This window comes from Bison bison, unplaced genomic scaffold (genome assembly GCF_000754665.1).
Source record: "Bison bison bison isolate TAMUID 2011002044 unplaced genomic scaffold, Bison_UMD1.0 scf7180017864079, whole genome shotgun sequence".
In the NCBI taxonomy this organism is placed as follows: domain Eukaryota; kingdom Metazoa; phylum Chordata; class Mammalia; order Artiodactyla; family Bovidae; genus Bison; species Bison bison.
The window spans coordinates 1160900-1173838 of NW_011494651.1; the positions used below are offsets into that span (position 1 = coordinate 1160900).

At 37.1% G+C, this 12939-nt stretch overlaps 1 protein-coding gene across 1 annotated transcript in view; it reads right to left on the reverse strand.

The window, feature by feature from the left end:
- Positions 1-12939, reverse strand: part of SMC1B (structural maintenance of chromosomes 1B) — an 82314-nt gene that overhangs the window by 62407 nt on the left and 6968 nt on the right. The window contains exons 2-7 of the mRNA XM_010837626.1: positions 10452-10640; positions 9268-9380; positions 8975-9178; positions 6150-6388; positions 4232-4490; positions 3104-3244 (exon numbers count right to left, since the gene is read on the reverse strand). Of these exons, the coding sequence (XP_010835928.1) occupies positions 3104-3244; positions 4232-4490; positions 6150-6388; positions 8975-9178; positions 9268-9380; positions 10452-10640 (1145 nt within the window). The remainder of the gene's footprint in view (positions 1-3103; positions 3245-4231; positions 4491-6149; positions 6389-8974; positions 9179-9267; positions 9381-10451; positions 10641-12939) is intronic.

Consider the following 12939-nt stretch of genomic DNA (forward strand, 5'->3'; position numbering starts at 1 on the left):
TTGAGCTTTAAGCCAAATTTTTCACTCTCCTCTTTCACTTTCATCAAGAGGCTCTTTAATTCTTCTTCACTTTCTGCCATAAGGCTGGTGTTATCTGCATATCTGAGGTTATTGACATTTTTCCCGGCAATCTTGATTCCAGCTTGTGTTTCCTCCAGCCCAGCGTTTCTCATGATGTACTCTTCATAGAAGTTAAATAAACAGGGTGTATACAGCCTTGACATACTCCTTTTCCTACTGGGAACCAGTCTGTTGTTCCATGTCCAGTTCTAACTGTTGCTTCCTGACCTGCATATAGGTTTCTCAAGAGGCAGGTCAGGTGGTCTGGTATTTCCATCTCTTTCAGAATTTTCCAGTTTTTTGTAATCCACACAGTCAAAGGCTTTGGCATAGTCAATAAATAATCTTACTCCTTTACTAAGTGATCTAGAACCAGGAGTTGCCACAAAGCAAGTCACAATAAATTTAAGAAAACTAAAACCATATCAAGCATGTTTTCTGACCACAACCGAGACTAGAAATCAAACAGAAGGAAAAAACTGCCAGAAAACAAATATGTGGAGACTAAACAGTTATTATTAAACAACCAATGGATCACTGAAGAAATCAAAGAAAAAATTTTTTAAAAACACCTAGAGACAAAATACAATGATCCAAAACCTATGGAATGCGCAAAAGTAGTCCTAAGAGGGAAGCTTATAGTGATTTAAGCTGAGGTCGGAGAAGGCAATGGCACCCCACTCCAGTACTCTTGCCTGGAAAATCCCATGGACGGAGGAGCCTGGTAGGCTGCAGTCCATGGGGTCTCGAAGAGTTGGACATGACTGAGCGACTTCACTTTCACTTTCACACACTGGAGAAGGAAATGGCAACCCACTTCAGTGTTCTTGCCTGGAGAATCCCAGGGACAGCAGAGCCTGGTGCGCTGCTGTCTGTGGGGTCGCACAGAGTCGGACACGACTGAAGCGACTTAGCAGCAGCAGCAGCAGCAGCAGCTCTGAATGGGAGAGGTTTGCAAACAGTATATGTGCTAAGCGGTTAACATCCAAAATGTACAAAGAACTCATACAACTCAACATAAAAACAAGAAGTAATTAAAAAATGGGCAGGTGATCTGAATAGACATTTTTCCAAGGAAGACATACAGATAGCAGGTGCATGAAAAGATGCTCAATATCATCAGAGAAATGCAAGTCAAAATCACAATGAGATATCATCTCACCCCTGTCAGAATGGCTGTTATCAAGAAGACAAGTATTGGCAAGGATATGGAGAAGAGTGAACTTTCATGCACTACTGGTGGGAACGTAAATTGGTGCAGCTACTATGGAAAACAGTATGGAGATTCCTCACAAAATAAAAATATAACTATCATGTGACCCAGCAATACCAATCCTAGATATTTTTGTGAAGAAAAAAGTAATTAGAAAAGATATGCACTCCCATGTTCACTGCAGTATTATTTACAATAGTCAAGATAAGGAAGCAACCTAAATGTCCATCGATAGATGAATGTATAAAGATGTGGTATATTATATATACAATGGAATATAACTCAGCCACAAAAAAGACAGACAAAAAGACCAAAAAAAGACATTGTACAAATGAAGAAATCAAAGTTCAAAGAAGTGAAATGATTTAGCTATATCAACACAGTCAGTGACAGGACAAGACTGGATGGAAGCCAAGTCTCTCTTACTCTAAGGCAGAATAGTATAATGCCGTCTTGATGGTTACCTCTCATGTAGACTATGAAGCTCCTCTTGGGCTATGTCCTTAGTATTTCCAAATGACCTTTCACTTATACTATTTGTTTTTTTTTCCCTTTAGTTATACTCCTCCTAACCTCAATGGAAGAACAGACAACAGCATCTGCCTGTGCCTATCATTATGTTGTTGTTCAGTTGCTAAGTCATGTCTGACTCTTTGTGACCCCGTGGACTGCAGCACACCAGGCTTCCTTGTCCTTCACTATCTCCCAGAGCTTGCTCAAACTCCTGTCCATTGAGTCGGTGACGCCATCTGACCATCTTATGTTTTGTCGCCCCCTTCTACTCCTCCCCTCAGTCTTTTTCAGCATCAGGGTTTTTGCAATAGGAAAGGTCTTCACATCAGGTAGCCAAAGTAGTGGAGCTTCAGCATCAGTCCTTGTAATTAATATTTAGGGTTGATTTCCTTTAGGATTGGCTGGTTTGATCTCCTCGCTGTCCAAGGGACTCTCAAGAGTCTTCTCCAACACCACAGTTCAAAAGCATCAATTCTTTGGAACTCAGCCTTCTTTATGGTCCAAATTTCACATCTGTATGTGACTACTGGAAAAACCATAGCTTTGACTATATGGACCTTTGCTAGTAAAGTGATGTCTCTGATTTTTAATACACTGTCTAGGTTTGTCATAGCTTTCCTTCCAAGGAGTAAGCATCTTTTAATTTCAAGGCTGCAGTCACCATCCGCAGTGATTTTGGAGCCCAAGAAAATAAAATCTGCCACGGTTTCCACTTTTCCCCTTCTATTTGCCATGAAGTGATGGGACTGGATGCTATGATCTTAGTTTTATGAATGCTGAGTTTTAAGCCAGCTTTTTCATTCTCCTCTTTCACCTCTGTCAAAAAGCTCTTTAGTTCCTCTTTGTTTTCTGCCTATCATTATACAAGTATGCATAAAATGCTTACTGACTACATGAAGGAAGACACTATTTTTATATGTTATTTTTATCAGTTTCTTTACACTTTTATTTTACTTATTTGGCTGTGCTCAGTCTTCACTGAGGCACGTGGGTTTCTCTCTTAAATTTGGTGCATGGCTTAGTTGCCTCACGGCATGTGGAATCTTAGTTCCTCAACCAGGGATTGAACCTACATCCCCTACACTGGAAGGCAGAGTCTTAACCACTGACCCACCAGGGAAGTCCTTACACTGTCTATATCTTAGACTATGAAAGAGGACCTAAATAGTGCTAAGCAGTCTAACAGGTAATCCAGAAAATTTAATTAATTCCTTATATCTGATGTAAAACCATTTATATACTGAAAAACAAATATAAAAAGGGAATAAAATTTCATGAAAAATAATTCTAAATCATTTATTACACAAACCAAGGTACCTGAACTTCTCCATGTCTCCTCTTTTCAAATGCCCATCTTTCTTCATCAGACCTCTGTTCCCACTGCAGCTTTTCCAACTGTTGGGTCATTATAGCCACTTTCTTTCTTACCTGTTCCTTAAGTTCTTTATATTGAACCAGCTGTATAAAAAGCATTTAAACATTGATAATTCATTTAAAGAAGTGTGAGAGGAAATTCTTTCTATGATATTCTTTACTAGCAGATAATTAAACTTATCAAAAATATTTTATTTGAATTATATCATAATTAGCCATCTTCTCCAGCTAAGATAGCATGAACACAAAATGAACATCTTATTTTAAACTGTTTAGATAGATCAACAAGGTATTCAAAACCAACTCTATAAGGTCTCTGTAAGAAATTCTGTAAGAGAAAGCACATTAAAACTCATTAATGGTCCAGAAGTAAGAGGAGTTCAGAGAAAATTATGTATTTTTATATCTATACAGTCACAATTATTTTAGCATATATATTGTGAAATAAAGTTATCATAAAATTAATGAAAGAAATAAATAATAGAAATTTAGTTGAAAGAATGTTTGAAAACTTTGGATTATAAATTTCTGGATATCTATTATTGACTTATATCTTATATACTAAATTGGATATTCATTATCACTTAACATTTTAAACAATCTTAACCAATTTCCCTCCTGTCAATTAAGTGATCATGTCTCTTCAAAGCCACATATAATCTGACTTTTAAGTTTTTAAAATATTCATGAGGAAAAAATAATTACCTTAAGAACATATGAATATAATTATGTTTTAAGGTAATTATTTTTTCCTCATGAATGTTAATTACCTTAAAAACATATGAATATAATTCCATAAAATGAACCATGTAATCTTGCTGAAGTATTTTCTATGACTTTAGTTAACTCACAAATGTTACGATGTAATCTACTTTTATAAAGGAAAAATAGCCTAGTGTAAAAATTAAATTTAGGTTCTCCATATAGGCTGAAAAATCAAAATCCCCATAATTTAAATTCTGCGGCAATCTCTTAAAATAATCAGAAAGAGAAGTCATCCTTTAAATTCTAATCAAAAGGAGAAGCTGAAACAGTAGAAACAAATGATTTCCCACATGCCAACTTTTTCACCTGACCAGCTTCTAGTTCAATGTCTCGTCCTTTATGTAACATTTCTTCCTCAATCTGCTTTTCAAAACTTCTCCATGCACCATCTAAATCAGCCAGCTCTGTCTCCAAGGCTTTTATGTCATCTTCCTGTTTAGAACATTGTTTTTCACTGTCCTTTATTGATTTTTTAGCCATATCTAATTTCTTGAGGTGGTGAGAAGTGTTTTCTTTAGCTTTAATGTATTGAGGCCTCTTCTGATTTAACAGTGCTTCAAGAGATCTAAAAAGAAAAATAAACTTTGCTTTAAAGGAAAATCTTATATAAAAGCAAGAAGCTCTTCTGATCAAATTATACATTTAAAAAGAAATGCTAAATAGTGACTTTCAGAGACTGTAAGCAGATCAATGATTGCCAAGTAAGAGGCAAAATCAAATAGGTGAAGCACTGGGGAATTTTTAAAGAGTGATAAACTACTCTGTATGATTCTGCAGTGATGGACACATGACATCATGCATTTGTCAAAACCTACAGAAATTTACAGCTCCAAGAGCAAACTTTAATGTACACATTTAAAAAAAAATTCACTTAGAAGGCGAGGGATCCCAGATAAAATATAGAAAGTGACAGAAGAATCTAACTGTAGTACAAATGTATGAAACCACCTTACTGAAGAGGATAAGGGGAAATGTGTTAACCTAAATAATACTGGAAATGACCAGAGCCCATAAAATAAAAAGCAAAAATAATTATACACAAGCCTTGTACTCTAGTTGATAAATTTGCTTCCCACAAGGACATGGTTTAATAATTCTGGTACTGCCATGCATGATTACTGGAATTGAACAATTAAGCAAATGAATATCATGTGGGACTTCCCTTATAGTCCAGTGGTTAAGACTCCATGCTCCCACTGCAGGAGGGACAGGTTCAATCCCTGGTCAGGGAATTAAGATTCCACATGCTATGTGGCACAGCCAAAAAGCCCCCCAAAAACCATCAATAATGATGGCAGGCTGATACTATATTAGATAGATGATTTAATAATATAACATATATTTTTAAAATTTATGGTAGAGTCTATTTATTTACTGGCCACACCATGTGGTTTGTGGGATTTTAGTTCCCCAACCACAGTTTGAACCCCGGCCCTCAGCAACAAGAACAGAGAGCCCTAACCACCAGACCACCAGGGAATTCCCTGTATATGATATGCTGACATTCCTGATGTACTATGATAATGATCGCATTTTACCTCTGTGGTCTTCTTCCCCAAAACCCATAAACTGGTCTAATTATGAGAAAAGTAACAGAGAAATACTAATTGAGATACAGTCTCAAAAAGCTTCACCAATGCTTCTTAAAACTGTAAAGGATACCAATAACAAGGTTTAAGTCTGAAACTGTCACAACCAAGAGGACCTTAAGAAGACATGATGACTAAATATAATATGGTATACTGGATCAGAAAAAGAACATTAAGTCAAACATTAAAAAATGAACCAAGTATGGAATTTAGTTAATAATAATGAATAAATATGGGTTAATTAATTCTGACAAGTGTAGCATACTAATAATGTAAAATGTTATTTGTTGTTCAGTCGCTAAGTCGTGTCTGACTCTTTGCAACCTCATGGACTGCAGCACGCCAGACTTCCCTGTCCTTCACTACCTCTGGGAGTTTGCTCAAACTCACTTCCATTGAGTTGGTGATGCCATCCAACCATCTCATCCTCTGTAGCCCCCTCCTCCTCCTGCTATAAGTGAGAGAAATTTAGTGTGGGGAATATGGGAACTCTCTATACTATCTTTATAATTTTTTGTATATCTAAAAGTATTCCAAAGTAAAAAATCTATTTAAAAAATCAATTTTCAAAGCATCACAATATTTCTATCAATCTAAATAAAATCCAACTGTTAATAATGATTTTGAAAACTCACTTTAATTCTTTTTGTGTTTGTTGTAGTTGTCTGCTCAACATTCCATGTTCCTTTTTCTTGGCTTTAACTATGTTTTCATGATGAGAAAGAGACTCTCTTGTGACACTCAAATTCTTATTCACACGCTCTAACTCAGTGTATAAAAAATTAATTTTTTTCTCATTGTGATACAGTCGGAAAAGCTGCAGTTGTATCTTGTTAATTTTCAGTTCTTCAAGGAGATTCTGGTAACGGTCTGCCTACAACAGTGAAATTCAACAACAGTTAAGAGGGAGTATATTTTACATTGACCTTTCATAAACTCAACTAGAGTACTAATAAATGATCTCTAATGAATTTTCATTTATGTCATTAACAAATGATATTCTTGCCCAAAGTACCATTGTTTGGATAAGGCTTCTGCATATACTTCTATAATAAACCATTAAAGGATTTTATATTCATGCACACAGTGGTATGGTGGTAAGAACCATTTGTTAGTCACTCAGTCATGTCCAACTCTTTACAACCCCATGGACTATAGCCCACCAGGCTCCTCTGTCCATGGGATTCTCCAGGCAAGAATACTGGAGTGGGTTGCCATTTCCTTTTCCAAAAGAACTATCTGGGGCGCCCATTAACTGAGTCCTGTCCCACTTCTGTCTTGACCTCAGAAGTTTGGCAAGCAAGTCTGACACCAGCTTCCCCATTTGTAAACTAAAGGAAGTAATATCACTTTTAAAGTTTCTAGCCATTTTCAATTCAAAGATTCCAGGTAAAATTTCTTCTATAGAATGTAATTTTTTCTATGAATAGAACAAATAGGATTGTTAAAGTTCTAAATTATATGTGAGATGGGAGAATTTCCTGAGTATTTGTACCATTGAAAGTGAAAGTGAAGTCGATCAGTCGTGTCCGACTCTTTGTGACCCCATGGACTGTAGCCTACCAGGCTCCTCCCTCCATGGGATTCTCTAGGCAGGAGTAATGGAGTGGGTTGCCATTTCCTTCTCCAGGGGATCTTCCCGACCCAGCGATTGAACCCGGGTCTCCCGCAGTCCAGGCAGACGCTTTAACCTCTGAGCCACCAGAGAAGCCCAATTGTACCATTAGTAAAGAAAAAAGGAATGTTCTACCTTATGAAGAAAGCTCTTAATCAATGAAATATTCCAAGTAACAGGTAAACAGCAATCTGCCAGGATGTTGTTAAAAATAATCATGAAGTTGGACTATTCTAACTATCCTTATAATGTTTAAAGTTATGCAATTCTACTCTGCTATAAGCTGTTTTAGTGTATTACAAAAACTATAGTTTGACTTGCACTTACACCACCATCCCTTTCCACTGACAAAACCAAGAACACACACACACATAAAAATCTGAAGAAGCAGAGAAATATCACTAATAAGGAACACGTCTATCTTTCATTTATTTTTTCAAATATTTATTAACTGGCTATTGTGTGCCAAGCCCTCTTCTATGTGCTGTAAAATATGGTAGGGAATAAGGTAGAAACAGTCTCTGCTCTTCTTAGATAACAACCAAGTTATCCTAGTGGGGCAAGGAGGGAAGCAGAGTCAGAGAATAAATAAGCAATAAATAATACACAAGATAATTTCATACAACAAAATATGCTACAAAAGAAACAAAATAGGGTAATGCAATAGAACCAGGGAAGGGATGCTAATTTAGATTGGGCAAGTGGACAGCAAATGTCTGCCTGAGAAAATGGCTTCTTTATGAAAACTTCAATTAGAGTATGAGCCATGTAAAAATCAGGCACACAATTATCTAGGCAGAGGAAACAGCAAAAGCTCTAGGACAAAAGGGAATGTGGTATTTTCAATAAATGATAAAGGTCAATGTGGCTGAAGAGTAGAGGAAGTTAAAGTTTCAGAGGTGAACAAGAGGCAGATCAGCAGGCTGGGAAGGGAGACTAGATTCTCAGTGCAGTGAAAAGCATTGCTCCAGAAGAGGTTTTATGCAAAACAATGACAAAATCTACTTTGCATTTGATAAAAGAATACTCTAAAGGCAACAGTTTACAAGGCACTACAGCAGGCACTGTGAAGGGCACCAAGAGGTACCACAGAACAGCATTTACAAAGTGTGACCACGGCCTCCTAGAGTTCCCCAACACCCTTTCATGGAGCCCCTGAAATCAAAACTGTTTTCCTAATAATACTCAGATTTCATTTGTCTTTTTCACTGTGTTGACATTTGCACCAATGGTGTAAGAGCCAAAGGAGGGTAAAGTTCCTAGGTCTTAGCACAGGTTCAACACAAAAACAGATATGAGAATTCACCAGTTTTCTATTAAGTCAGATATTCATGAAATTATACAAGGTAAAACAATACCACTCTTCTAATTATTTGGTTTTATAAAACTCAGTTTACTTTTCATAAAAATATGCTACTTATGTTAACATACAATGAGTTTATTGTTATTTTTACAAAAATAAATCATCAAAATATAATTTTTAAATGTCTCAGTTTTAATTTCAAATACAATAAACATTGACAGATAACTCTTTGGGGTCCTCAATAATTTTTAAAGTATAAAAGCATAAGATCCAAAAATCTGAGGCCCTCTGCCATATGAGATATAAATCCTTCAAGTTTAATTTTAGTTGGGAAAATCAGACACCTTTGCAGCTCAAGTTGTCCTGCCTATTTTGGAGAAAGAAACCCAAACTGGAAAATATACCAAAAAGTTTATCTTTGATGAATAATGGGCTTTATTTAAGTTACTAAAAGAATTATTTTAGTAACCCCAAACCAATACTTACAATTCTAATACAGGTTTTGTATGCAACACTTAATTGGCTACCTCATGACATCTTACCTCTTCTTTCTCTAATTTTGCATGTTTGCGCTCTGCAGCTACATTTTTTTTCTTATTAAAATTAAATTGTGCATCTTCTTCGGCTTTGTGTAACTTTCTTTTCTTTTCCTCGTATTCTCCTATAAGCTCTCCTGAAGTGCTGATTTCCTCAAAAAACTGGGTTCTTTCTTTGGGTTTTTTCATTGAAATTGACTCCACAGTTCCCTTTCAAAAATAGTTAAGCACACCAACATATAAAATATAGTGATACATTTTCAAAATCATGAATAAAACAAAATACTATTGCTACTTACCTGAAAAACTAAACAGTTCCGTGCTTTGACTATTATGCCTATCTTTTCCAGCTCTGTGATATAAGCAGAACGACTCATAGGATTATCATTAAAACTATATTCTGAGCATCCTCCTAAAATAAAAGAACAAATGCTGTTATGGGAAGTATAAATACCAGATATGTATCAACAACTATTGAAATGGCCAGTTATGGCAGTAATATACATGTTAAAAAATGCATTTAATCAATCAACAAATGCTGAGTGTCTACTACATGCCCAGTAGTATTCTACAGTAGTGAACATAACAGACAAAAGTCTGATCTCAAGCTTATATCCTAGTGATGGAGGCAGACAAAAATGAGATAGGTAAGTAAAATAAATATCATGTAGGAAAGTGTTAAGTGCTGAGTAAAATGGAGGTAGGAAAGGGGTATGGAAGTCTCTGTGTAGGAGAGAGAGGCATTGCTATTTTAAATAAGATCATTTAATGGTCTAAGCGTTTGTGTCTCCACTGAATTCATGCGATGAAATCCTAAACCCAAAAGTGATGGTGTTAGAGGGTGAGGCCTTTAGGAGGTGATTAGATTATGATAGTGGAGCCCTCATTAATAGTATTAGGGTGCTTATAAAATAAAAAGGTCCTACAAGGCTCCCAAGTCCCATCCACAAATGGTAAGTCTGCAACTGGAAGAGAACTTTCATCCAACCATGCTGGTACCCTCATCTAGGACTTTTAAAAAACAACCAAGAGGCATCTATTTACAGAAGCCCAGTAAAATCCTAGCATAAATAGAAATATATATATATATATATATATGTAACTCTGAATCTTATTTACTCAGGAAATACAAGGATTTGTGAATAAATCCTAACAAAATAAAAAGTCAAATATTTCATGCGATTTGCTTTTTGGTGGTAGGAAAAACTTTCTATACAAACCAAAAATATGCATTTATAGTTACTTCATCACTACGAAAACTAGATAAAGATACATAAAGAATCTCAGGAAGAACTTTTATGATATCACCACCTTTGAGGTAAACTCCTTCTTTCATTTTTAAACTAATAACCAGGGAGAAAAACCGCTATCTGACAGTAGGGGAATCTGAATAAATATGTCTGCTTAAAGAAAAGTCCAGTGGAGAATCAAAATAGGTTCTATTATTTGCTTCTGATATCTGCTATCCCAAGAAAAAAAATACCTCGGATAGTCCTTGCAAATGTCTTCTCTTCTCCACTTTCTTCCAAATATACAATTTTCACACTTGCAGAAGAAGAAACAGGTTTTCCAATGTGTGCTCCATGAATGAGTTCTTGAATATTTTTCACTCTTAAATTAGCTATTTTTTCTCCCATTACAAAACTAAGTGCATCCATTACATTAGATTTCCCTGGAGAAGGAAAGACAGGAAAAAAGTTATTTATTTTTAATGATAAAAAGTCTTGCCCAGTGCCAAAGGAAGCAGGCTACTAAGGAAAGTGAAATACAACTGATGTGCTCGTGCTAAGTCACTCTCAGGAAGTGAACCAGTGCCCCTTGCAGTGGAAGCAACATGGAGTCTTAACCCTTGGACCGCCAGGGAAGTCCCTCCACCACTTTCTGTTAAGAATGTATCACTGTGCCTAAACTGTATCAACAATATGATCTAGGCTGAACATTTGCTTTCTTTCTCAGAGTCTGGAATTTGGGGGAATGGAGGTGCTTATGTGACCATTCCCTAATATAAATCCTCAGAGTTGAGTCTTTAATGAGTTTTTGGTTAACATCTCATATATGTTGTCACAACTAGTTGCTGGAAGAATTAAGCCTGTCCTGCGAGACTTCACTGAGGGAGGATTCATGGAACCTTGCAACTGGTTTCCTAGAGCTCCTCATGTGCCTTTTCCCTTTGTGGAGGTTTCTTTGTTTCCTTTCACTGTTATGAGTAACCATCCTGGGTACAACTACATGCTGAGTCCTATGAGTCCTCCCAGTGAATCACCAAAACTGGGGGTATCTTGGTGACTCCCAACTCAAATGGAAAACTGTTTTGCAACCATCAGCACATAGTACAGAACAACTTCCAAGGTGTGGCGTCATTTCAACTACAACTCTCTCTGTTTAATGTTTTTTCTTTTTCACATTCATTCCCTCATGTCCACAAGCAATTTAAATTTCTAGTGCCAAAAGCAGAAAGAGTAACATAGAAGAATACTGCAAATCACTGGAAATATGGCTGAGTTTAGAAGTTCATTGTCTTTTTTAAAAGAACTAGAAATGGTTAAAAATGCTGCAAATATATTTAGCTAACTTTCAGTTAACTAACAGGTATGAAACATGGCTTTTTGAGGGGTTAATCGATAATCTGCAGATTGAAAGCTATTGTAAGACGGTTACATATACAGAAAGTGAAACTCGTTCAGTCAAGTCTGACTCTGCAACCTTGTGGACTATTCAGTCCATGGAATTCTCCAGGCCAGAATACTGAAGGGGTAGCCTTTCCCGCCTCCAGGGGATCTTCCCAACCGAGGTATCAAACCCAGGTCTCCTACATTGCAGGTGGATTCTTTATCATCTGAGCCACAAGGGAAGTCCAAGAATACTGGAGTGGGTAGCCTATTCCTTCTGCAGGGGATCTTTCCCACCCAGGAATTGAACAGGGGTTTCCTGCATTGCAGGTGGATTCTTTACCACCTGAGCATATGTAGGTTACATATACAGAACATTAACTGAAGTTATTAAGTCTGATGATGACAGAATTAAACAGAAATTAGTGTTATCAATCCTTATTTAAAATCTGCCTAAAATAAATACCTCCCCACCCACGTCCAAGGTAAGGAGCAGCGGCTACACTCCACTGGAGCAGCCATGGAGAGAGACCCCAGGTCGAAGGTAAGAGAAACCCAAGTAAGATGGTAGGCACTGAGAGAGGGCATCAGAGGGCAGACAGATGGAAACCACAATCACAGACAGCTAGCCAATCTGATCACATGGACCACAGCCTGTCTAATTCAATGAAACTAAGCCATGCCATGTGGGGCCACCCAAGATGGGTGGGTCATGGTGGAGAGGTGTGACAGAATGTGGTCCACTGGAGAAGGGAATGGCAAACCACTTCAGTATTCTTGCCTCGAGAACCCCATGAACAGTATGAAAAGGCAAAAAGATAGGACACTGAAAGATGAACTCCCCAGGTCAGTAGGTGTCCAATATGCTACTGGACATCAGTGGAGAAATAACTCCAGAAAGAATGAAGGGAAGGAACCAAAGCAAAAACAATACCCAGTTGTGGATGTGACTGGTGATAGAAGCAAGGTCCGATGCTGTAAAGAGCAATATTGCATAGGAACCTGGAATGTTAGGTCTATGAATTAAGGCAAATTGGAAGTGATCAAACAGGAGATGGCAAGAGTGAACATCGGCATTCGAGGAATCAGCGAACTAAGATAGACTGGAATGGGTGAATTTAACTGGAAGACCATTATATCTACTACTATGGGCAGGAATCCCTCAGAAGAAATGGAGTAGCCATCATAGTCAACAAGAGAGTCCGAAATGCAGTACTTGGATGCAATCCCAAATACGACAGAATGATGTCTGTTTCTTTCCGAGGCAAACCATTCAATATCACAGTAATCCAAGTCTATGCCCCAACCAGTAATGCTGAAGAAGCTGAAGTTGAACGGTTCCATGAAGACCTACAAGACCTT